At 43.1% G+C, this 26,797-nt stretch overlaps 1 protein-coding gene and 1 pseudogene across 2 annotated transcripts in view; one reads left to right on the forward strand and one right to left on the reverse strand.

The window, feature by feature from the left end:
• Nucleotides 1–252: 252 nt before the first annotated feature.
• LOC308041743 (olfactory receptor 14I1-like) lies at nucleotides 253–1,185 on the reverse strand (the record flags this gene model as incomplete). Its single annotated transcript, XM_080346650.1, has 2 exons — nucleotides 253–531; nucleotides 892–1,185. 2 exons carry the CDS (start codon nucleotides 1,183–1,185, stop codon nucleotides 253–255), a joined length of 573 nt encoding a protein of 190 aa, XP_080202776.1.
• A 6,989-nt stretch (nucleotides 1,186–8,174) lies between these two features.
• LOC308041744 (neurobeachin-like protein 1) overlaps nucleotides 8,175–26,797 on the forward strand; it is a 52,630-nt pseudogene continuing 34,007 nt past the window's right edge. The window contains exons 1-15 of the transcript in view: nucleotides 8,175–8,375; nucleotides 8,527–8,574; nucleotides 10,076–10,382; nucleotides 11,356–11,462; nucleotides 14,043–14,129; nucleotides 15,572–15,655; nucleotides 16,428–16,526; nucleotides 16,634–17,214; nucleotides 18,874–19,006; nucleotides 19,606–19,725; nucleotides 20,647–20,950; nucleotides 21,815–21,900; nucleotides 22,204–22,293; nucleotides 24,006–24,174; nucleotides 25,224–25,357. The product of the transcript in view is annotated as a neurobeachin-like protein 1 (transcript). The remainder of the gene's footprint in view (nucleotides 8,376–8,526; nucleotides 8,575–10,075; nucleotides 10,383–11,355; nucleotides 11,463–14,042; nucleotides 14,130–15,571; nucleotides 15,656–16,427; nucleotides 16,527–16,633; nucleotides 17,215–18,873; nucleotides 19,007–19,605; nucleotides 19,726–20,646; nucleotides 20,951–21,814; nucleotides 21,901–22,203; nucleotides 22,294–24,005; nucleotides 24,175–25,223; nucleotides 25,358–26,797) is intronic.

The following is a 26,797-nucleotide window of genomic DNA, read 5'->3' on the forward strand; positions in this document are numbered from 1 at the left end:
TCCAAAAAGGCTGTGAAGGAAGGATGTCAGCAGAAAAAAGTTAACTAAAGGGCCCTTTATTTTGCTTAAACACAGAGAGTAGGGTTCCTCATTGACACAGCCACTCGGTGAGAAAAGCAGGCAATGCATTACAAAAGGAATTACAACATTATCACAATAAAAACCCACAACTGGACACAAAAAATACTGCAGAGAGGAAGAACGTGCAATGAGTTGGACTACAGCTTATATGTAGAAGAAGATAGAGACAGTTTATATCTTCAGAAGAAATGCAGTCGCCTGTTTTGACACAGCATCCTTGAGCTCCTGGTTCCTCATGCTGTAGATCAAGGGGTTTACTGCTGGAGGCACCACCGAGTACAGAACTGCCACCAGCAGGTCCAGGGATGGGGAGGAAATAGAGGGCGGCTTCAGGTAGGCAAATGTGCCAGTGATGAAAAACAGGGAGACCACGGCCAGGTGAGGGAGACACGTGGAAAAGGCTTTGTGCCGTCCCTGCTCAGAGGGGATCCTCAGCACAGCCCTGAAGATCTGCACATAGGACAGTATGATGAAAACAAAACACCCAAATGTTACTACTACACTAACCACAAGAAGCCTGACTTCCCTGAGGTAGGACCATGAGCAGGAGAGCTTTAGGATTAAAGGGATTTCACAGAAGAACTGGTCCACAGCATTGCCCTTGCAGAGTGGTAGTGAAAATGTATTGGCTGTGTGCAGCAGAGCGGTGAGAAACCCACTGGCCCAGGCAGCTGCTGCCATGTGGACACAAGCTCTGCTGCCCAGGAGGGTCCTGTAGTGCAGGGGTTTGCAGATGGCAATGTAGCGGTCATAGGCCATGATGGTGAGAAGATATAACTCTACTATAGCACATAAAAAGAAAAAAAAAACCTGTGCAGCACATCCTGTGTAGGAGATGGCCCTGGTGTCCCAGAGGGAATTGGCCATGGAGTTGGGAACAGTGGTTGAGATGAAGCCCAGGTCAAGGAGGGCGAGGTTGAGGAGGAAGAAGTACATGGGGGTGTGGAGGTGCTGGTCACAGGCTATGGTGGTGATGATGAGGCCGTTGCCCAGGAGGGCAGCCAGGTAGATGCCCAGGAAGAGCCAGAAGTGCAAGAGCTGCAGCTCCCGTGTGTCTGCGAATGGCAAGAGGAGGAACTGGTTGATGGAGCTGCTGTTGGACATTGGCTGCCTCTGGGCATGCGGGCTCTGTTTAAAAAAGAAAAAAACAGCTTAAAATTAGGACAGACTCCAGTAACCAAAGCCACTCAATTTTTTGAAAAATCGCCCCAATTTAAGTGCATTTCCTTTCTCTGGTCGGTGCTGGCTGAGTGTGCTGTGAGGAGCAGAACCTCTGCCCGTGTGCTGCCAAGCATCCAGCCCTGCTCTGCTGCAGTGGGGACACAGGAGCTGGGTTGTGACAGCTCTGACATTCACAGCGAATGTCAAATATTATCCACTGTTAATGGAAAAGTTCATGACTCTCAAGAGCTTGGACTGCAGAGGAAAGGTTTAGCATGTCTTCATAATAACTTTTTCTGTGCTTTTTATTTTCCACCCTCACATCTGGTGACTCATGGTTTTAGGGGTAGAATTCCTAATTTTTATGAGTGAAAATGTGAGTAGTCTTGAGAGAGAACAGTGAAAAATTCTGAGCTTCCAGTGACTTAGTGCAGAGTCAGAAAAGCAGCAGTGTCCATCAGGACTTTACTCAACTACCCTGTGCTTTCACTGACGAAGACCCTTCTGGGAAGGAGGGGTCCTCTAAGAAACCCACATGAAACCCAGCAAACCCATTAAAACTTCACATATAAAGAGAAAAAGAAGGGTAACTGTCACAGGTGACTCCCTTCTGAAGGGAGCAGAGACTGCGCCATGGGGTGAAGGGCACAACCAACCACACTTGAAGTGTTTCTACACTAACGTCTGCAGCATGAGGTACAAGTAAGATGAACTAGAAGCTTCGACCCGGTCCCAGGGATATGATATAATTGGCATTAATGAAACCTGGTGGGATGAATCCTGTGATCGGTGCACCATGATGGATGCTACAGGCTATTCAGAAGAGATAGGCAGGGCAGGAGAGGTGGGGGGCAACACCGCATGTAGCTGAGAGGCTGGAGCGCATGGAGCTGGCAGTTGGTGATGGCAAAGTTGAGAGCTTCTGAGTAAGGACTGAGGGTCAGACAAATAAAGTGCATGCTGTCGTGGGTGTCACTAAAGGCCACTCAGTCAGGATGGTGACACTAATGACTTATTCTTTAAGGAACTAAGTGAAGCCTCTGAGTCATCTGCCCTTATCCTTATGGGGGACTTCAGCTTGCCAGATGTCAACTGGGAATATCACACAGCTGGCACCAACAGGTCCAGAAGATTCCTAAAGCATCTGGATAATAACTTCTTGGTGCAGGTACTAAGGGAACCGACCAGGAAACATCAGTGGCGACTGGTGGCTCCCTTGGCCGCAGCGACCACGGAGCAGCCAGGTTCAAAATCTTTGCTAACGGGAGGAAAACTGCCAGCAAGACCTTAACAGTAGATATGAGGAGAGCAGACTTCAGGCTGCTAAGAGAACTACATAGTAAGATTCCCTGGGAAGAAGCTTTTGAAGGTGTTGGGGTCCATCAGTGTTGGTCACTTTTTAAGTACTGCCTGCTAAGAGCACAGGACCAGGCAATTCCAAAATGCCGAAAATATGTCAGGCAAGGCAAAAAGCCAGCCTGATTGAGCAGGGATCTTCTGGAAATACAGCGAAAAAATAAATTACATGGTCAGTGGAAGCAAGGTCACACAATGTGGGAGGACTACAGAGATGCTGCTCACCACTGCAGGGAGGAAATGTGTGCTGCCAAAGCTCAATTAGAATTGAAGCTGGCCAGTACTGTGAAGGACAATAAAAAAAGGCATTTTAATATATGCTAATGGTGAAAAGCAAACTAGAAGTAACATTGGCCCATTACTTGATGAGTATGTTCACCATATTAACAAGGAGATAGACAAAGCTGAGACATTTAATGTGTCCTTTGCCTCAGCCTTCAATACCAAAGGTGGGCTTGGGGGCCCACATAACTCTGGGCTACAAAACCATGTCTGAGAGAATGATAAACTCCCAATCAATCTGAAACTTGTATGGGATTTGCTACTCCAGTTAGATCCCTACAAATCGATGGGGACTGATGGGATTCATCCAAGGTTGCCTGAAGAGCTGGCTGACATCATAGCGACAGCTCTCTCTGTGATTTTTCAATGCTCCTGGGAATCTGGAGAGGTCCCAGTTGACTGAAAGCTGACAAACATTGTCCTGATCTACAAGAAGGGCAACAGGGATGACTGCGGCAACTATAGACCTGTCAGCCTCACTTCTGTTCCTCACAAAATTATGGAGAAGATTGTTCTGGGAGTTACTGAAAAACACCTGAACAACACCACAGTCATTGGTCCCGATCAGCACAGGTTTATGAAGGGAAAGTAATGCTTGACCAACTTAATTTCTTTCTATGACAAGGTTACCCATCTAGTTGACCAAGGGAAACCTGTCAATGTGATCTTTTGGGATTTCAGCAAAGCCTTTGATAGTGTCTCTCACAGTCTCCTCCTGGACAAGGTGTCCAGCACACAGCTGAGTAAACACACAATACAGCAGGTGTGCAATTGGCTGACGGGCCGGGCTCAAAGGGTTCTAGTAAATGGGGTCATGTCGGACTGGTGACCAGTTACTAGCGGGTTCTGCAGGGATCCATCCCAGGGCCAGCACTCTTCAATGTCTTTATAAATGGCTTAGACTCATGACTTGTGGGAATACTAAGTAAGTTCATAAATGACACAAAACTGGGGGGAGCTGTCAACACTCTGGAGGGCAGAGAGGCCCTGCAGAGGGATCTGAACAAATTGGAGAACTGGGCAATCACCAACTGCATGAAATTCAACAAGGGCAAGTGCCGGATTTTGCACCTGGGACATGGCAACCCTGGCTGTACATACAGACTGGGGGACAAGATGCTGGAGAGCAGCTCCATGGAGAGGGATCTGGGGGCTCTGGTGGACGGCAAGTTGGACATGAGCCACCAGTGTGCCCAGGCAGCCAAGAGGGAAGCAAAGCACTGATGGCTGCCAAGGAGGGGATTGTCCTGCTCCACTCTGCACTGGTGTGGCCTCACCTGGAGCACTGTGTGCAGTTCTGGGCACCACAGGATAAAAAGGATATGAAGCTACTACAAAAGAGGGCCATGAAGTTGGTGAAGGGTTTGGAGGGAAGCGGCTGAAGTGTTCAGCCTGAAGAAGAGGAAACTGGCAGCTACCTCTTCTTCAAAGGGGAGGAGGAAGGGCAGGCACTGAGCTATTTTCTCTGACGACTAATGATTGGACCTGAAGGAATGGCAGGAAGATGTGCCAGGAAGGTTTAGGTTGGACGTGAGGAAAAGGTTCTTCACCCAGAGGGTGCTGGACACTGAACAGTCTCCCCAGGGAGGTGTCACGGCCCTAACCTGACAGTGTTCAAGAGACTGGACAACGTCCTCAGACACATGGTGTGAACTGTGGGGTGTCCTGTGCAGGGACAGGAGTTGAACTCGATGATCTTTGTGGGTCCTTCCAGCTCAGGACATTCTATGATTTTAAGATTGTCCTGAGGCAGCTTCCACAGGGTGCCCAACACACAGGGGCACAAACCAGACCCTGCTCTGCTGGTCCTTCAGGTCTCTGGCAAGAGGCCTGGCAATGAGAGGACACTGCTGTGTGTCCCAACCCTGCATACTCACACTATTAGATCTTCACTGGTATTTATATCTGTGGGTCAATTTATTTGGCATGTTCTTGAGGAAAACTTTGGCAGAAGACCTAAACCTTCAGGCACTGCACTGAGGAGATCAGCTGTCTCTATGGAAATGTTGTTCTGGAGGCCAGCTCTGTCACACAAGTGCCCATTGCCTGTCCCTGCCTGCAGTCACAGGGCTGACACGCAGCAGGACATTGACCAAGCTGCCAGAGCACTCAGGTCTTACACCAATACAAGGGATTAGAAGGAGAGTGTGGGAGTGGAAAGAGAATAGCCCTTAAGACCAAGCATTGGGGCTCCTTGGCAGTGCTGACATGCTGGACTCTTTTCCCCTCCTCTCATGCACACAGGAACTGTGGCTGTAAAAAAAAAAACAAAACCAAAACCTTAGAGGAAGCATCATAGCATTAAAAAAAAAATATCTTGAACTTATTTCAATACACAGAGAGCACCTCTCCTCATTTCTGCAGCCATTAAGTCAGAAAATAAAAGCAGAAAGTGAGTAACAAATGAGATGATAACATTATTACAATTAAAAGAACAAAAACTACTACAACAAAAAAAGGCTGGATCTGCAATGATTTACACTACAACTGTTATGCAGAAGATGATGAACAGTTTAAAGCTTCAGAAAAAAGATCCAGTCATCACTTTCCACAGGGCATCCTTGAGCTCCTGGTTCCTCATGCTGTAGATTAGGAGGTTCACTGCTGGAGGAACTACTGAGTACAGAACTGTCACCACCAGGTCCAGGGATGGGGAGGAGAAGAAGAAGGGCTTCAGGTAGGCAAACACAGCAGTGCTGGTGAACACAAAGACCACAGCCAGGTGAGGGAGGCAGGTGGAAAAGGCTTTGTGCCACCCCTGCTCAGAGGGGATCCTCAGCACAGCCCTGAAGATCTGCACATAGGACACCACAATGAACACAACAAATCCAAATTCTAGGAAAAAAACTAAACACACTAAGTCAAACTTCTCTGAAGCAAGAATGTGAGCAGGAGAGCTTAAGGACTGAGGGGATTTCACAGAAGAACTAGTCCAGAGCATTGCCCTTGCACAGTGGCAGTGAAAATGTATTGGCTGTGTGCAGCAGAGCATTGAGAAACCCACTGGCCCAGGCAACTGCTGCCATGTGGACACAAGCTCTGCTGCCCAGGAGGGTCCCGTAGTGCAGGGGTTTGCAGATGGCAACGTAGCAGTCGCAGGACATGACAGTGAGAAGAAAAAACTCTGCTGTAGCACAGAAAAAGAAAAAAAATACCTGTATAGTATTGGATGTCAGAAACACTCAGCATTTCTGCTGCACTCAGGGAGAACAGAGCAGGTCCTGAGAGGCAGGAGCATGGTCTGTGACCTAGTGCAGAATGAGGGGAGCTGGTCTGTCCCCCTGTCTTGCTCCAGCTGCCCTGGGCTGGCACCTTTCTGAGATGGAGGCTGATCACACTCCCATGTTACCCTGAAAAGCCACCAGGCACTGCTGAGAGCAGAGGAATCCACCTCAGACCATAACAAGCCTCACCCTTTCCTAATATCTCAGTATCCTACGTGTAGCCCACGACACACATGGCTCATCTCACAAACCCAACAGCATTTTCTCTGTCGTAGCATTTCGGTGCTTCTCCATGGGGGTTTCAGATGACACGAAGATGCTGTAGGACAGGTTTGCATCCTGGAGGGAAGCTCACGGCTTGGAAGGAAACTTCAAGGACAGAGCCAAGTGTTCTAATAATGACATTTGATTAAGGGAGACTCAGCCCATTTCCCAGCCCCAGAGACTGCATTGCTCACAGACCCATAGATCAGAGGAAAGCTGGGACACATGTTCCCATGGACACACCTGCAGGAAAGGACCCACAAGATCAGGCTGTGACTCTGCAGCTGAAACTGCCATCCCCAGAGAGCCTGACAGCAAGAACAGGATCACAGCAACAGAACACAGAGCAGTGGAGCAAGAAGGAAAATGCGGTGAGGCTGGGTGTGCGAGAGGCCAGGGCAGAAGCAGCCGGGCACTCAGACAGCATCACCCTTCCCCAGCTGTGCAGCCACCTCCCAGACACCAACCTTGCCGGGCAGCTGCTCTCAGCCCCTGTGCTCTGCAGAGGAACTGGAGCTCTGGCTGCACAGGAGCTGGTTCATGCCTTGGAGCCCCCGGCCCTGAGGGCAGAGGCTTTGCTGGGGGGGAGAGGGGGCGAGGGGGCTGCTCAGAGGCAGGATCTGCACTGCAGGGGAGCATATCACAGTATCACAGTATGTTTGGGATTGGAAGGGACCTCAAAAGATCATCCAGTCCAATCCCCCTGCTGGAGCAGGAACGCCCAGGTGAGGTCGCACAGGAACATGTCCAGGCGGGTTTTGAATGTCTGCAGGGAAGGAGACTCCACAACCCTCCTGGGCAGCCTGTTCCAGTGCTCTGTCACCCTCACTGAGAAGAAGTTTTTTCTCAAATTTAAGTGGAACCTCTTGTGTTGCAGCTTGATCCCATTACCCCTTGTCCTATCATTGTTTGCCACCGAGAAGAGCCTGGCTCCATCCTCGTGGCACTCACCCTTTATACATTTATAAGCATTAATAAGGTCACCTCTCAGTCTCCTCTTCTCCAAACTAAAGAGACACAGCTCCCTCAGCCTTTCTTCATAAGGGAAATGCTCCACTCCCTTAATCATCTTTGTTGCCCATATAGAGTTTTCTGTGTTTTCCATGCAACAACATTTCTGGTTTTGGTTTCTTCTCCTTCCCAGATCACATCCCTGATTCCTGGAGATTTTCCTCCTGGGAGGTGTTTCCCTGTACCATGTCTTTTCCCTCTCAGTGCTCGCTGACCCCATCCCAACCTCTTGGCACTCACCCTGGCCCTACAGAAATCTGCCTGTTTGCAGGGCACTGCCTGGCAGCATCTTCCTGTTTGCAGGCCTGAAAACTGGATGGGTCAGCTTAAGCATAACGGGTGCAGCAAAGTTGATGCTGGTTCTGCATAGGCAGAGGAGAGGCTGAAGGCATGTCAGGGTTCACTTGAAAGACCTGCTGACCACTCAGTTGCAGTTGATGAGTCTTAAGCATTTGTTTAAAATTAAGAGCTCCCTTTCTATTTCTCACCACCCATTCCCCAGGAGTAGGAGTCTGAAAACACAGACTCAGACAAGTTCCTAATCTTTATAGTACTCCTTGTCTTAATCTTCTCCTTGAAACCTCCTGTTGCAAATATTCTGCACCTGAGCTGGAAGTGTGAGCTTCTTCCCACAGCACTGTGGGGATCTCCCTGGGCAGGCTGAGCGCTGACCCTGGAAGGCGGCAGAGTCCCTGTCCCGGCACAGCCCTGGGGTGCAGGGACCCTGCTCTGCAGCACAGCCCTGGGCACCCCTGGGTGCTCACCCTGCAATCACCCTCAGCAGAAGATGCCATCATGCCTGTCCCTGTGAGAGGGCAGCAGGGAAGCCCTGCTCTGGAGCACGTTCTTCTCTTCAACAGAAATACTGTGAGAGAACCTGACAGATCATGTAAACTGGGGGATGCACCAGCTTTAGGAGATCCCTCCAGTAACCACATCTGCATTTTCCTGCAGCCAGAGACTTACTATGTTAGAATCGTGAAGAAAATTCTCTCAGTGAGCCCTCGGCAACGTACCACCCTACATTGCCTTTAACCTCTCTCTGCCTGGCTCCTCTCCCCTCCCTGCTGCATGTGCAGAGGAGCTGCTCCTGGGCAGAGCTGTCTCTCTGCAGCGCTGCCGCTTCCATGAGCTCCCTCTGTGCCAGGAGCCCAGCCCAGCTCAGCTCTTTGGAGCTATTGTGGCTGGTGGTCAGGTAAGGATGTTCGGAAATCTTTTCAGCTGCTGAAGCCTCCAGATGCCTGTTCATTGTTTAAGGTTTATAAATACCCTATTACCCATAAATGAGAAGAATTTGTTATTGACTATGAATTTGTCTTACGAAGTTTGGGGACATTCTGTGCAGTAGTATCTAAATGCTAAAAGCTAGGTCCTGCTTTCAAATAACCATAGCCATTTGCTGTCTACAGTAACTACACATTCATATGAACTTACTGTAATATTTTTGTATCATGAAGAAAAACGTGGGTAACTAGATTAGGAGTCTCCACCTGCAAAGGTGCACATTTGGAATCAGCACATGCTGGAAGTAAGCTGTTCCAGAAAGAGCCACAGGGCCTTTAGAGCTTGGAAGCTGTTGAAAATCTTTGGAAAAAAGGGAAGCAAAGAGCATGTTTCTCTGGCTGCAGTGCAGCGCGGGCAGGTAAAAGGCTGAGAGCCGCAGTTTGAATCCAGCTCCCTAGAGAAGGCCGGGAGTCCTTGCTGAGGCTTCTTAAAGGTTCTGTGAGGCTGGGCTCCTGCCCCAGATTTGAGTTGGCCCTGACCCTGTGCAGGCCAGGAAGAGAAGTGAGGGAAATGCACTCGGGACACAGAGAAATGTTTACCAATTATTATGTTCTTTTCAAAAATTTTGAAGTATTATTAATCTCTTGATGTAAAATGAAAATTCAAGCGAAGATTTACCTAGAATTAGCAGTTTATCAAGGCTACCTTATTAGAATTTTATAACATGCATTTAAATTGTACTTCCTTTTCCCTATAAGCATTCTCATTGAAAAAGGAAGCATAGTTAAGTGAACAAGATGGGGTGCATTTCATCTGTAGCCATCAATATAATCCAAGTAGAATGTTTCCTATTTAGTTAACAATTACAGGGCATTAAGACACATAATGCATGTTCACAGAATGTCAAGGGTTGAAGGGCCCTGGAAAGCTCATCCAGTGCAATCCCCCCATGGAGCAGGAACACCCAGATGAGGTTACACAGGAAGGTGTCCAGGCGGGTTGGAATGTCTGCACAGAAGGAGACTCCACAACCCCCCTGGGCAGCCTGTTTCAGGCTCTGCCACCCTCACTGAGAAGTAGTTTCTTCTTAAATTTAAGTGGAATCTCTTGTGTTCCAGTTTCTACCCATTGCCCCTTGTCCTGTCACTGGTTGTCACCAGAAGAGCCTGGCTCCATCCTCCTGACACTCCCCCTTTCCATATTGATCCCCAGGAATGAGTCCCCCCTCAGTGTCCTCTTGTCCAGCTCCAGAGCCCCAGCTCCCTCAGCCTTTCCTCACACGGGAGATGCTCCACTCCCTGCAGCATCTTGGTGGCTGCGCTGGACTCTCTCCAGCAGTTCCCTGTCCTGCTGGAACTGAGGGGCCACAACTGGACACAATATCCCAGATGTTCCATGATTTGGATAACTCAGATTGAAACTGCTGGTTTGATTGTATTTCTTCCTTTATTGTTTTTACCTGTGGGTTTCAGAGGAACGCTCTTCAAGCAGTATCTCCTGCCACCATGGAGGTGTTGATGCGTGTTCTGGCCGACTGTGACAGCTGGGATGACAGGAGCCCCGAGGAGGTGAGCAGGAAGGCAGAGCTGACTCTGCAGTGCCTAACAGAAGTTGTCCATATCCTCCTGACCAGCAGTTCTGACCAGTGGCAAGTGGAGACAAGCACAATATTGGAGAACTATTTCAAGTTGCTTAATTCAGACCATTCAGCTTTACCTAATCCCAGGCGATGCAGGCAGTGGGAAAGCAGGTTCATAGCACTGCAGATCCAAATGCTGAGTAAGTACTCAATTGTGCAGTTCCTTTAAATATCTCTTGATAACTCTGAAGCAAGCAATGATTGAACCGTGATAGTAGTATGACTGAATGTTCCACTAAAAACATTGACTTGGAGAAGCAATTGAAATATTTTGCATATGTCGTCATTGACATCAGATCTATTCTTATTTAATCATTCACTACAAAAAACAACGCAAGAAACCATATTGAATTGCTACCATTTAACCAGGACATCAAGGTTCACAGACTGCCCATCTCAATTTAAAAAAAAGCAAAACAACCTAAAAAACCAACAACTTTTGCCAGGCAATAGCTATTACTGATCAGCACCTTAGTAATGGCAGAATAAGATGGGTCTGTACTGAAAGGCCCATGTGGTGGCTGTTTTGTGATTGTTCGCCTTTAAATGGCATTGTTGTAAACATTGGCCAAAGGTGATGGTCTGAAACACTTGGGTTTAAGTCATTGGATAAGGATTTGGGATTTGGATTTTTTCCACTTTGTTCCCAATGGGTAATAGAAATAAAGGTATTTCTTTTCACAAACTTCCAAGAAAACTGAGGAATAGTACCCAGGCAATGAAGAATGCTTACAATATAAGGCTGCTGTAGAATGCACAGTAATGGCTTGATGAGAAAGCGAGCATTTGTGTTTTAAATAAAAGGCCTGCTGCTTATGTACTCACAAATGGCAGTAACTCTAAACAGAGCCCCAAAGCAATCCAAGATATTTGGCAGCTCAATTTTTCTGTAGGTATAGTAAGTAACGTGATAATTTTTACAGCATCAAAACGTTTAGCTTTAGGCCTAGCACTCTGTGCTTAAAATACCGATCATTCTTTATCAAAGAATTCACAGCACAGTTCGTTATACTTTTTTTTTTCTTCATATTTATTATGTAATGTGCAGAAAAAATGCTTGATGGATTTGGGAAGTGTTTTGTCTTTGATGCCAGTTCTGTTTTAATTTTATAGATACCATCACAGCCATGTTAGACTGCACAGATAGGCCTGTTCTGCAGGCAATTTTCCTTAACAGTAACTGCTTTGAGCATCTCATTCGACTGTTGCAGAACTGCAAGGTAAATTTTCCCTTATCAGCAAATTTTTAACAAAATCTATCCTCTGGTATTGCAGATATATTCATTACCTTTGTGTCTTCTGTCTGAATTAGATGCAATTTTATAGTGTCTACATACTAGAAGTAAAACTTTGGATCAATTAGTGCCACTAGTGCCATGAAAGTTCTGAAAGATCCAAGTTACTTTAAAATCTTTTTGTCGTTATTGTTGTTGTTATGAGGGTTATTTTGTGTGTGTGGTTTTGTTTGGTTGGTTTTGGTTTTAACGTTCTGTCACTGGATTGCTAGGGAGTCCCAGGTGCTGCCAGGTGGAGGCGTGAATTCTAATTTCAGAGGGATATTGTTCTATTTTAAAAAAAGACCTTGCCGATGTGCCTTTAAGCGTTTCAGAATATTTGGGTCTTGTGTAGCTGACATAAAACATGAGCTCAAGCTGTTACAAATGTTCTTCAATTGTTCTCCGTAGGATTAGTGTTTACATAGATGTTGTGTTTTCATCTCAGTCTCAGATCGTCATATTAGAATATGCAAGCTATAGTGTCTTCCAGTAATTGCTTCATAGATGTCATTTTTCCCTGTGCAAAAGGACGTAGCTGTGATGTAACTCTGTGGAATATTTTATTTCTCTTTTTGTGATATGTTGATCACATAGCTCTTTTGAGCTCTTCTAATGCTAGATAATTTAATGGTAGCTACAGTATGCAATTTGATTCAAATCCATTTAGATTTTGGATTAGAACATAGTGCAGTGATATATTAGAAATAAATGTGCTTGGCTTATGTCTTAGCTGTAGTTATAATCAGTGGCAGGATGCCAACTGACTTGAAGTGTTTTGAATACTGTATGTGGTTTTTAATCTTCTCGTGAAAATACATTGCTTGACCTTTCCATTCTCCTCTGTTTAGAAGTCTGTGCCTATTTTTGTACTGACCTTGTACTCCGTAAGAAATGTATTTTTTAGTTTCTTCCTAAATTATCAAGCAGTGCGATGTTTACCTATTTATGGAGACTCTGTGTTCCTGCTCTCATATGAACAAGTGGTGGAATTTAAGAAAGCAGGAACAGCTACGCTATTTTTGCAGCTTGCTCCTTTATTTTTATTCTGCCTATGTACACTCTTCTAAGGGTTTTTTCCGGTGATAGTTTCACATATTACTGTGATTGGACATCAGTGCTGCCAGTTTGCTACATAGTGGGTTTTTTTAACCTTTTCCAGTCAAAATATCCCCAAAGATGAGAAGTGTGGAGAGGGTGAAGGCTGGGAAGTCGTGTGTCTTTTCCAATATACTTGTATCTGCATTCTTTTTCAAAGCCAAATAGGGAAGATGAATTTAGCTGTGCAATTAGGATTTCTCCTTATTAGCTGGAGGTAGAGACCCTCTTTCTAGATCTTTTTCTTTACCTATGAAACTTTTGCTACTGGATTCACCAGCAAGCAGTGTAAAGTGCAGTTCTGCAGCTCCACAGTCAGCAAGAAGAGTCCAGATATGGATCTGGAACTCAGGAAGCTGATGGATCTGCAGCAAATGTGATGTGCAAGAAACTTCCATGGAAAGGAGGGGGTGACGAAAATCCATACCGCTATATCTGCTATAGAAATCCCAGAGAACTTGGGGTATTTGGGGCCATACTTGTAGTCATACTTCCTAGTTTTTTGCATCTTTTTTTTTTCTTTCATATTTGCTGTTTTTAAGGCTTATGAGCAAACTGTATTCCCTTAATTATGCTCTAGGGTTAGAGATCTGCACAACAGCCTTTTGAAACTGCTCGGTTAAGTTTTGATGATCTGAATGTTGCTTTTTCCTGCAACATCCAAAAGAGGGACGGTACTTTGGAGGTACCAGGAGGTGCTTATCATATACTGAGGGTCATTTAATAAGCTGCTTTGTTGGGCCTGAATCTTTTCTCATCGCCTAAACTCTGTTAAAGGTCAAACTTTGATCAAAGCACAATGACCTCTAGCAATATGCCTGGTTAAAAAAAATATTCTTTTCTGAACAGCTTTAAAATAGAAGAATTAAAACCATCTGGGCATTGTAATACAAGTTTATGCATCCATTTTACATGTGTTATCAGAATTGAAGTAACCCATGTGAATTTTTTTTTCATGTGTCTGTGTCTGCTTCCCGTTGTTCTTATTTCTGATTGTTAATGTTATAATCCTCTGAGGCATGTTATTGTTATTCTGCCATATTAGGTGCCCTTGACCGTGAAGTACCTTTCAAAATGACTTGTATGTCTAACTATGTGCTTTCACACCTATGTAAGTCCAAGTAGTATCTTGAGTGTTGTTCTTCTGTTTCTTGTGATTTATGGAAGTTGATTTCTCAGGTTGTTCCTTGTCAGAGAGACTGTCTAGCACATAATGGAACAAAATGTATGAGGAAAAAGAAGTATTGTTCCTTTTTTTTAACTATTCAGCAAAAATACAGATTAATGGAGGACTGTGTCTCACCGGTGTGAGAATTCTTCTTTTCGGTGTGTATGTGAAATACAAGTCCAAGGCAGCCTCCACAGGTTTGGCTGCGGGTAACTGTTTAATGCAATTATATGCATTATTTTTGTCTCTGTTTCTAACAGCTGTTTTTAAATGCTAACAATAAAGTGGCAGACAAGAGTGAGAAAGACCTTGCCAACAAATTACTGACAGAAATGAATGAGGACCAGGTACCTACCTAACCTGTCTTTTGCTCCAGTTGAACTCAAGATACAATCACAGGAGAACTGATTATTGTGCTTCACCTTAACCATCTTCTTTAAGCCTTCTGCAGCAAGATGAACTTGTGTTGCTGCATGCATCAGTATTTCCTGTCTCTGGAAAATAATTCTTCTGAATAACAGATTGAAATCAACCTCAGTTTTGTTCATCTGCTTCAAATTGCAGATATTTGCAATAGCTTGAGCCTCAGTTATGCTTTTATTAAGGAAAAGGTGAAGTACATAAATGGAATCCAAATGAATTCTGTCAAGCTAGTGGTGATTTTTTCCCCCCTCCCTTTCCTCTTTTTTTGCTTCTTTGTCTCAGCACTGTGGTGGTTTGGATTCTGGGGCCTTGTTTGTGAATCTCAATGGTTGTATTTGATGTCCTGATTCTTTGCTTGTCATCAAGAACAGATGTTCACAGAACAATGGACAGGCTGAATCAGGGAGGTAGGAATAGCCTGTTGCTTTAATTTTCCCCAAATATCGTGGAAAGTTTCAAGTGCAAATTGTTGTTGTATTAATTTTATAGTAGAATGATTTGTTCTAATTAAAAATGTAAAGAAATGCTAAACACAAGGTATAGTAATCTACAAATTGTGATTCTAACGAATAGCTTTGGCTTTTTTAGAAACGCAGGGTGACACTCTAGCCACATGTAAATGTTTCTTCACATCTAACACGGTCTTCAATTCTTGATACTTTGTTTTCAAAATATGTCTGATACGCATATATTTCAGAGATGATGAAACAGATTTTGTTTGCCCAGTTTGGCTAATCAGGTTTACTGATGGATGTGAAACAGTGCTCTGACATTTTTGTCCTTAAAACCACCATGAAAATATCAATATGAGCAAGAATGATAGAAAAAACCCTCAAAAGATAAGTTAAATTGGAAAAAGAGATGGTGGTCAATGCGATGAGGGCAGGGGTGAGGCAGCCCCCTTGCTATGCTGGTGTGCCTTCTCTCTTCTAATCTGTGTGTGTGCGCTGCACTGGTGTGTAGGGACTCGGAAGGAAAAGACGATGCTTTATTTGAGCTGGCCGTGCCTGGTTGTCCAGCAGCACACACACACACATGCTGCAAGGGGTTTCCTAGTTTGTTTTCCTCCCTCCCTCTTGAGGTTGTCCATTAGCCGCATGAGGAAAACTTGTTTGTCCCTAAGAATATTTGAAGAGTGATGTGTGTTGTAAATGCCTCTCTTCTCTCAAAGTGTATGCCTAGTTGTCTATTGTTATGTACTTCTGTGTAGACCTTGGGCTTATGAAATCTTGACTGCTGGGAAGATGATTTTGGAAGCATGTTAGCGAGCTCTTGGTTTCCCTCCTGGCAGGAGGGCACCGTATAGATTTTGGAGCTGAACTCTCTTTGTGCATTTGTATATAACTTCTGTACCTGCTGCTTTCAGGTGTTTCAGGGCCACCTGGACCGCTTGGCAGTGTCAACCATTCAAGCCCTCACTGCAGTCATGCACAAGTCTCCAGCTGCTAAGGTAACAGTATCTATGAGAGGTCTGCTTGCAGGAGGCTTCTTGATCTTGTTCCCAGTTAGTGTTTTTATCACCGTATCTTGATGAACTTTGCTAATGAAGGTGTGCGGATTATGGTCATACGTTCCTGCCAAATTGGAATAGCTGCTTAACATCCCTTATCCCTTTATTTGTGTCCAAAGGCTGGACATTGACCCATCTTTCTATCAGAACTAGAAGGTCAGAGCGTTAATGGCAGTTGGAACCTGTGTAAAGGAATTCCATGGTTACTTGCCCCACGAACCTGTGGGGTAGAATTAGCTTTTAGGAAAACTTCCTTAGAACACTTTCTAATTTTTGAAGTGTTTAGAATGGGTAGTTTTTAATCAAGCTGGTCTAGGAAAACCTTTCACTCAAAAATTAATGTCTGAATACTTCTAATTCTCAATGTAATCATTTCATGGTGTAGTTTGCATGAGAAAAATAAAGCTTATAGTATTTTGTGATAGAATTAACATTTTGCTTATACCAAAGGAATTATGTTATAGGTAATTATTAAAATATAACTTTGATCTTTTACTTGTTTATCTGCATGCTGCAGTGAGATCCTTCTCATCTGCGGCATGCTGGCCATCACAAAGTGGACATGATCAAAAAGAGACTGCTAGCCTGTAAACATCTTTCTTGCATTCTAATTATTTTGTATCTAGTATTGTATTAAATTAGAACCTGCTGCAGTAGATGAGCAATTTGTGTCCGTTTTATTTGTTAGTGAGACTGGGATTTTTATCCTCAGGAGGTCTTCAAGGAGAGGATCGGTTATGCACACATATATGAGGTACTAAAGTCGCTGGGTCAGCCCTCATGAGAATTGCTGGAAGAACTCATGAATATGGTGAGACGTGCTTGCTTTGAATGCTAAAATGCTTACATCTTTTCAAGCTTTTGTCCTCTGGCTCTATTTTATTGTATTTCATGTCTGAGTTCTCTGCTGGTTTTCAGGCTGTTGAAGGTGACCACATGGCTGTTGGGATGCTTGGCATTAGTAACGTCCAGCCCTTATTGCTGCTTATCCAGTGGCTTCCAGAACTAGAATCACACGACCTGCAGATTTTCATCTCAAATTGGTTGAGGCTAATCTGCTGTATTAACAGACAGAGTCGAGCCACGTGTGTCAATGCGAACATGGTCATCCGGATCATTGAGACGCTAAATTCCCACTCAGCGCTCCATTATACTTGCGCAGAGAACTTGATTGCCCTTCTGGGCTCTTTGGGGAGCCAGTCAATGGGCTCAGAAGAACTGCTTCAACTCATATGGCTCCTGAGGACTGAGGAACCAAAACAAGCTCACCCGTACGTTGTTCCAACCATGCGAGCCATTCTGGCGATGGCGCGAAAGCAGGGCATGGCCAGTGCCTTGCAGTACTTCAACCTGAACCACAGCATGGCCGGAATTGCTGTTCCATCAATTCATAAGTGGCCAGGCTCTGCGTTTTCTTTCAATGCTTGGCTCTGCCTTGACCAGGACCGGGTGGACCCCAGCATGACCAGCAAAAGTGGCAAGAGGAAGCAACTCTATAGGTATAGTTACTATAACTGCTTGAACAGCACGAATCTGGGTCAGCTCTTCCCTGTGGCATATGGTTCCCTATGACATGTGGTACTCCTGTTTATCTTCATAGAATGCGATATGTGTCGCTTGGTTTGTGAAAAGGAGCAGTGTCATCTGTCACCAGAGCAAGGCTGTGTTACGGAAACAAGCTTGTAGTTTCTCAGTTTGTAATGTTTCAACTCCAAATTGTATTAAGGTTCATAGCTCAACTAGAAAAAAAAAAGAGCTAAAAAACCCACACTCCAAAAGAGAGCAGCCTTCCCATTGTGTCCTGTAAAGGTAATGAAGTGCGTTTCCTATATTAGAGTGCAACAAAAGAACACCCTCATTTGCTTAAGTAGCAGTCATTGACACAGATGGTTCTCAGTATAATTTCTCTTTCTAGGTACTAGCCTTCAGCAGCAAACAAAATGCAGAAGGGGAGAATACCAGCTGAAGAGTCTTTTGCTCCCTTCAGTCCATTTTACTGCACAGCAGTTTCAAGGGAAATGTTGAAGAATGCAATTCTAGTCGTAACAGAATTGGTATTTTCAAACCCCCTGTGTCTTAGAGTGTTACTTCTGCTTATCAGTAACCACAGAGGCAGGTGGAGACCCCTTGGATTTGCATGGCTGCCCTGTGTGTTTGGGTAGCAGAGTCCCACTGCAGTTCTGAAGTAGACTGTAGTTCTAGAAAATTGCAGTGGAATTGCCCTGCAAAGTAAAAAAGCTGTGATTGGATTTCCATGCGATGCTATTATACCAATAGCTGACTGCTTTTCTGTCATTTTATGTACAGTTTTGAAGACATCATTCTAGTTTTGGGAATCTAGAACAGTAGTGCATTGAAATGAATAATAATTTTAAAAGGAAATGTTTAAATATTCCAGTTTCAGCTTGAAATGCTAAACACAGAACTAAATCTAAATAATTAAAATTTGATCTAGCTGGTACGTTTTACAGTGTTTAACTGTAAGATAGCTTATATCTGTTGAGGTTGCCTGTAATATTCACGTGCTCTGTGTGTGTATGTGTGGTTTTTATTGATAGATGCAGATATTTGATAGTGCAGTAGTTAAAGCACCCACTTGGAATACTGGTGCCTAAGGGTGTGTAGCAGGTTTTGATAGCTGTTCAAAATGTATATATAGTTTTTGTAGTCAAGTGCTTAAAAATTGGAAGGTTTCTCAATATTGGCAGCTCTACCAGGGGCTATCAGACACAATTTCGCTGATAGAAAGCAGCAGAGGTTGCAGGCCAGTCTGTTTATTACAATATTGTAGCTTCCAGAGTCTGCAGTGGGCAGGACTTTGCAGCAGAACCAGCTTGAGCTGTGTGGGTCAAAATGAAGCATTATTTGTTGGGACCAGGGTTATGTTCTCAAGTAAAAGATGGATGCTACAAGCTGCTCTGCGAGCTTTGTGGATCACCTTTTAGCCTGCATGTCCTGTGCCTTGGGGTCGCTCCTATGAGGCACTTCTTCATCTTGTTTTTTCTGGAATAATAGTAGGAGCCAGTCAAGTAGTATATATTGGACCAGTGACAACGACTTAAGTTGGTTTGCTCCTTACTGAATGTACTGTTAGGTGATTTCCAGTAGTTTTGATGAAGTAAGTACTTGATTGTGTGTTTTGTTGTCTTTTTCTTTAGCTTTTTCACAGGAAGTGGCATGGGGTTTGAAGCATTTATTACATGCTCTGGGGTACTGGTGGTTGCAGTTTGCACAAAGAGGGAATATGCAACAGTGATGCTGCCTGACCATTGTTTTTTTGACTCTCTCTGGGTAAGATTTGATACTAAAAAACTCTTTGTTCAGGATAGTGCTGATAGCTCAGAAGTCAAAGTCCTTTTTTTTTGGTTGTTTTACAAATGGTCTATTTTATTGTATTTAAATAATTCATTGCCTAAGAACAGACCTAATATCTAATAATGCAAGCAATTTCCATGTAGTTTAGTGATTGATTGAGCTAAGTTATGGCTATGTTATTAGCTATTTGTTATTGATAAGCTGGTGACAGCATTGTGCTTAGAGATCTTTTTAACATGCAGAATTCTTTTATATTAAATTATAACAAGCATAGGTGGCTGCGGTGCTATGTAATTTGATAAAATGTGCTCCTTTGTTTCTTCCTTGCCTCTTTCTACTCCCATACTTAAGCACTAATGTGAAAGAGCTGTATCTCTCTCCCTTCAAAAACCTGTTTGCATGTAAACTACTTTAAAATGGAAGCAGCTGACAGGTGGTCTTATCTTGTTGTTGTTTTGGATTTATTCTCTTAAGTGATTTCCTCACCAGATTAGTAGAGCTGAAGTTGAATAGTACCATACAGTCATCTCACTGCTTTTTAATAATGACCTCCTTACTTTATGTTGCTTAACCAGCACAACGTAACTATTGTTCACATGCCTGGCAAGAGGCCCTTTGGTCAGAGCCTCGTATACATCTACGTCAACGGGCAGCAGAAGGTCTCTGCCCCACTTCGATTCCCTGCCATGAATGAAGTAAGTTCAGCTTCTGAGTCATGCCCTGTCCCAACGCGCTCTCGTGGAACACTGAGAACATAGTTGGCTTTTTTCATTTTGGAAATTGTGTAAAAGCTTAAGATAGCTTAGCCTACTGCTAATAAACTGCCGTTCAACTTTGGACAGTATCCAGGGTATCAATTTGGAATATAACCATTCATTGTTGCTTGTTTAGTCATCTCAGTTTAAAAATGAAATAACAGATTACCATGATTAGATTGTGGGGTTTTCCCCAACATAGTTACCTGAGAATACTGACATAATTTATGATGGGTAATCGTACCAAACCACACATCTGCCCTCAGGATTCATGTGACTGTACTTAATGAGGAATATTCCCTGTTGTTTTCAACAGTAATGGTTTTTTACTTGTATTTTCTGTATGTTCCCTTAATAGCCTAATCTCATGCCTGCTTTGTTAGCTGGATAAGCAGTTTACACACAGTTAATCTAACCATCTGAACGTGTCCTCATTTAGCCTAAAAAAAGAAAAAACAGCAAAGTATATGTCCAGTTTAGTTTTCTTTATAAGCATTGTCCATTCTTTTTTGTGGAACAAATACCATTTAACCTGGGCTACAATGCTGAATATTCTCTGTCTTTTTTAAGTTCCAATTTGGTATTTGTTAAATGTGTTGACCAAACACTTAAATCGGACATAATCGTAGCAAAATCAGTATAACACTTAAAAAATGAGTGTAAATGTAATTTCCATTGCAAGATAAAACTCTGGATTTTGGCCCGTCTTTAGAATAAGCACTGTGAACACCAAGGTAGCTAAAACCATGGCAGGTAAGGTTTATTTAGTTACATTTACTTTGTCAACTGTGGCAAAAAGAAAAAAGAGGTTAGATTTACAGTATGTGTTTTGTTTTCTTTCTTCCATGTGTGACTTTCCAGTCTTTCACGTCTTGCTGCATTGGTTCTGCTGGCCAAAGAACAACTACTCCTCCTCCATCTCAGATACCAGATCCACCTTTTTCCTCCCCTGTGCTGCCCCATCGGACGTCGCTCGGGGGCATCCTCTCTGCTGGGAGTTGGGGCGGGACGCTTGGAAAACCAGAGCTCATCACCAAGATGATCTCAGCAGGGACTCAGGACAGTGAATGGGGATGTCCAACATCTTTGGAGGGCCACCTTGGGTCAGTGATCATCTTTCATGAAGCACTGCAGCCTCCTCAGGTGAAAGCGTTGTATTTAGCAGGTGAGCGGTGATTGTACTGGTTTTTGTGGAATAAAAGGGATGAGTTATGGAGAAGACCCCGTGGAGCTTAGCTCTACATAGACACATAAAGAAGTTACAATCCAGAAGAATTGCAGAGCTGGCCTGAGTGAGAGCACCTGATAACAAATAAGCTTAAAATGGAATGATAAATATTTTATTACTTTTATTTAAAGTGTTATGTTTGCAATAAGCTCATCTATCTGTCATATGCACAGATCTGCAAAAATATAAACATGAGGTAGTATTTTCATTTTTAAGTTCTTAATTTTTGCTACTGTTTGCCCACACTTGAGTTTGCCATTGAGACTTTTTAAAGTATTGCCCTTGTTTTGATAGGCTACTTACAGGTGACGTATGCTTGGGGATTTTTCCATAAGAATTAATTGATAATTAAGAGGTTATTTTTAAGAAACATTCTGATAAGCTCTGTTTTGTAGTTCAAGGTGTTAAGGTATTAAATTTCATAATGACTTGGGGTTGTCAGAGATTAGCATGAAAACACTTCCATCATTTAAAGGAAATATTTTGCATTACTAAAGAAAAGCTCTCTTGAAGGTTACTAATTTTCTGAACATTTGGGCTTGATGACAGAGATTGGTGACAAATACGAGGTAGATATTTGTAAAGAGAGAAATATTAGATCTGTTTGAATGTAAAAAAAAATACCCTTTGTATAGTTTAGGTATGGTTTAGAATATCCTATGTGTTGCAACGAAGCATAGCAGTATAAAATCTGTGAATTAATGAACTGCATTGATATCCAGGGTATTCTTAAATATATATGTTATAAAGATATACTTGATGTATCATTTTAGATATATATATATATTTATATTTTAATAGGTCCAAACTGTTTAACTGCATGGAAGTCTCAAGAGGCTGAAGTAGCAGATCTCCCCAGTAAGGTGCTTCTTCATTATACACCAAAGGTATGAAATAATACATAGCTTCTCTGTGATTTCACAGCGTGCAGTAATCTCAGAATATGTTCTAGATGGTCTCTTTATTTTTTTTGCTGTTGCTGTTTCGTAGAACAGGTGAGCATACCATCTTTACACTGTGCTTATTTTGGGAAGATAAAGAGCAATAAGAGCTTGCTTAAACTGTAGTCTTTAGCAGAGATAAAAGATTTTTCTCTTGTTTGGCAAAAGAACAGAATTGTCTTGTACAATTGTGAATGTCAAATCTAAGATAACATATATGATGTTTCAGCCTCTTCATTTGTTTAACAGGCCTGCAGAAACCAAATTTGTCTTGACCTGTCTGCAAATCTTTTCCATGGAAGACTAACTGGAAACAAAGTAGTAAACTGGGACATCAAGGTAAATGCATACTGAAGAAGCAGAACCTGATGTAAATACGGCAGTGGAAGTTGTGTATGTTCAGCTAACTTTTGGGATGCTGAAAGTTATTATCATACTGCAAATGACATTTAGCAGACACAGCATGTTTTTTGTAATGGGCATGAATGGGTTAATCCTGTAGCTGGAGTAGTATTACACTTATTGAGAACTTACAAGTCCTACTGCTCTTAATGTCACAGGTAATGCATTAAGTTATATTGGTAGCTGACTATTCTTCATAACCTATTCAATGCATGTTGCATATTGAAAGCATTTCATCATCTCTAGGGAATTCTGTCATGGTTTTCTTACAGTCTTAAACTCTGAATTAGATGAAGATTAGTGGGGTTAAGTTAACACTTGGGACTTTCTGCTATGTTAGACATATAAAAAATATTATAGAATTACAGATGACAAGGTCTGGAGTTAAAATAGTACAAGAATCTAGCATTTTTTAAAGAGAGAAGTTAATGTGGTTATCTTATTTACTTCTGGTTTTGGGTTGGCACAGTCCAAAAGCCTCATTTCAGAGAAAACAACAAATATTCACTGAAGTGTTGGACCTTATTCTGTCTCTGCTGTACACTAAGTGACCAATACTTTTTCCTTACTATTGGATACATTGGGATATCTGATTCTTACAAGCTATGCAAATCATCTTTGTTTAACTTTTGCTAGCAGTTGTAATCACAGCAATACTGTTATATTAGTATGGGAGCTTAAGAATTAACATTTTCTGGCTAAACCTGCTTGTAGTTTCCTGCTCAAACACTCCGTTATAGCAAAACTGTCTTATATCTTGATTTTTGTTTTCTTAACCAACACATAAGGTCCTTACGTCCTTCTGATAAAGCAGTTAATTTCATAGTCTCATGCCACTGACGGTATTATATGTCCATTGGATGTCTTCTGTGTAAAACAGCAAATAGCCTCTACTTGCTACTTCATGGAGAAGAGGAGGAAACCATGAAACGCACTCCAGCTTAATAAATACCACCATGTACCTGTTTGGTTATTTGTTCCCTGATCACTAGCACATATGAATGTAAAAATCAGTCAGGCTTGCTCTGTGCAGGAGGAAATCAAGTTATGTGCAGCATCAGAGTTTGATCCAGAAACAGTGACACAAGTAAGGATTTATTTATTTTAAATTTAGGTAGAATACATCCACTTTTGTTTTATAGGCAGAATCTTCGATTAAGGGCTCTTAGCTTTAAGAAAAAATAAAATCCAAAGTCTGAGTGTAGAAAACTTGTCACTAGAATACCACTTTCTTTTTTCTTTAAGGAAAAATGTATGTACAAATAAATAATCTACTCTACTAGCAAACTCATTACTGAGGAAATATTGTTGGACCTACACTGTGCGTATGCTGATTTATGGAGATTAATGTTAAGAAAATTCAGACTCTTGCTAGTTGATTTTGCCATGATACAAACAGTTTGAAAAGACTGAAGTTTGTTCTCTTCACTCAGTAGTGGGAAGAGGGGTGGATGCGGAGTGCTTGTATCTCTAGCTGTATGTTGTGAATACAGGTTTTAGGAGAATCATTCATTAACAAACATGGTGGGGTTTAGCACCCTCTTGAGGAGAAAACCCTGAGGTTCCTTTTATTTGGAGGAAATTTCATTTGCATAGTTTTGGAGGTTTCATTTTTGCTGATGTTTTCCCTCCTTTTTCTCTTGATTTAGGATATGATCAACTGTATTGGTGGAATAAACGTGCTGTTTCCACTGCTGGAGCAGATCAGTTTTCTTGGTGCGCCGATACCTGAGAAGCCTGAAGGGGAAACTCTCCCTCCAGAACTACTTACTCCTGTAGAGGGAGACTGGGTGGTGATGCCATCCACAAAGGCGTCAGGTGGGCAAGTACAGCTGAACTAAAAGGATTTTTCAGATTGATTTAAGGAGTCTTTCTGTGAGTGGCAGAAAGCTGTTTGATTATGTGCTGGCTTTTTTAGTATGCAAAGCTGAAAGGCTCTTTCTGTTCCTGGGTATCTGACATGGATGCTGAATACTAGGAGTTCAGCACTATGTAAAATTAACTTACTAGCATATTTCCAATATAGTTATGTTTAATAGCATATTTTTTCTTTTCATAGTTTACTATTACATTAGTGTAAAAGTGTGCAGGTTTAAAATTGCTGTTCTGAAAAGTTTGTTCTGATTATTTTGAGAAATGATGTTTGATGCAAAGCCTACTAATATCAATAATAAGAGCTTTCCTACAACTCAAGCACTGAGTCCAAAAGCCACACAAAGACTTAGCAGCATCAGCACAGTACTGTTTAGCCATTAGCCAAACTTTTATGTTCTTAGGAAAACGCTCAGACACCTACCTCTTCCACATGCTGTCAGATTTTAGTATTATATTTTCTAGAAAATGAAAAGAAAGCTTTAAGAATGGATTCTTTAAAGCTGTCCTAATATTAAGAATGAACTTTCATCTCAACAGAAACCACTGGGAAATCAGACCTTGCAAGGAAAACACACATTTTTTTTGTTTCAAATAGTAGATGATGAAGTAAAGTCAATAAAATATTTCTGTCTGTCTGTCTCATGGCTAGAAAGTGTCACTTTGCAACTCCAGAGGGAGAATAACTGCAGCATACGTAAAATGTTGTAACTGAAAGAGAAGTTTGTCTGTAACCTACGGCCAGATGGATAAAGCAACTGAAGTCAGGACTGGGGTGACTGGGGTCACTTTATTCTGGAGCAGCATGGAATGTCTGTGACTCTGCCCTGGAAAAATGTAAATACAACCTACAGCTAGGGAATGAACAGAAAAAGAGTTGAAACATTCAGGAAATAGTGAGGAATACAAACTCTTGATTTTACTTCTTCCCCTCTACTTTTATGCAGTGGTCCAACAATAAACCATGAGGCTTTGGCTGCTGTTCTGTTTTGCAGAAGCTCGCCTGGAGGAGAATGTTGTTGCAACTTTCATCTTGATGATAAAACACTTTATTCAGAGACACCATGTCAATCAAGAAAATCTCATCCACTCCCATGGAGTTGCCACCCTAGGAGCCTTGTTACAGAAGGTGAGCACGTTTGAATCACAGAATCACAGAATGTCAGGGGTTGGAAGGGACCTCGAAAGCTCATCCAGTCTAATCTCCCCACCGGAGCAGGAACACCCAGATGAGGTTACACAGGAAGGTGTCCAGGCGGGTTGGAATGTCTGCAGAGTAGGAGACTCCACAGCCTCCCTGGGCAGCCTGGGAGTGTTCTGTTGGATCCTGGTAACAGTGTTCTGTTACCCTCACTGAGAAGAAGTTTCTTCTCAAATTCAAGTGGAACCTCCTGTGTTCCAGTTTGAACCCATTACCCCTTGTCCTACTATTGGTTGTCACTGAGAAGAGCCTGGCTCCATCTTCCTGACACTCACCCTTTATATATTTGTAAACATTAATAAGGTCACCCCTCAGTGTCCTCTTGTCCAGCTCCAGAGTCCCAGCTCTCTCAGCCTTTCCTCACACGGGAGATGCTCCACTCCCTTCAGCATCTTGGTGGCTGCGCTGGACTCTCTGCAGCAGTTCCCTGTCCTGCTGGAACTGAGGGGCCACAACTGGACACAATATTCCAGATGTGGTCTCCCCAGGGCAGAGCAGAGGGGCAGGAGAACCTCTCTGACCTACTGACCACCCCCTTCTAACCCACTCCAGGTACCATTGGCCTTCCTGGCCACAAGGGCCCAGTGCTGGCTCATGGTCATCCTGCTGTCCCCAGGATTATACTGGAACCTGGGGTTGTTCCTGCCCAGATTCAAGACTCTACACTTTCCCTTGTTATATATCATTAAATTTTTCCCCGCCCAACTCTCCAGCCTGTCCAGGTCTCTGATGGCAGCACAGCCTCTGGCGTGTCAGCCACTGCTCCCAGCTTGGTGTCATCAGCAAACTTGCTGACAGTCACTCTATTCCCTCATCCAAATAATTGATGAATATATTGAATAATATAGGCCCCAGCACTGCCCCTGAGGCACTGCACTGGATACAGGCCTCAACTGGACTCTGCCCCATTGACCACGACTCTCTGGCTTCTTCCCTTCAGCCAGTTCACATTCCACCTCATTACCCGCTCATCCAGCCCGCACTCCCTCAGTTCAGCTGTGAGGATGCTGTGGGAGACTGTGTCAAATGCCTCAAGTCAAGGTAGATCACGTCCACTGCTCTGCCATCATCCATCCATCTTGTTATGTCCTCATAAAAGTCACTGAGGTTGGTCAAGCACGACTTCCCCTTGGTGAAGCCATGTTTGAGAAACATCCTTTAGAAATGGAAGTTAGGGATGAGGTCCTGATTTCTTGGAAAAGTTCTTAGTTTGGCCAGGATGCGAGGGTCTTCAAAGGTCCCCTTAGTACCTACTTTTCTTTCTCATGTTTCTGAAAACAGAGAGACATGAGAAGCTGGTGTTTTGTCTTTTTTTCATGTTCTCCTTTTTTTGTTATAGATACTCTGTATGATTCTTCAAACTACACT

Source organism: Nesoenas mayeri (genome assembly GCF_963082525.1).
Source record: "Nesoenas mayeri genome assembly, chromosome: 6".
NCBI lineage: Eukaryota > Metazoa > Chordata > Aves > Columbiformes > Columbidae > Nesoenas > Nesoenas mayeri.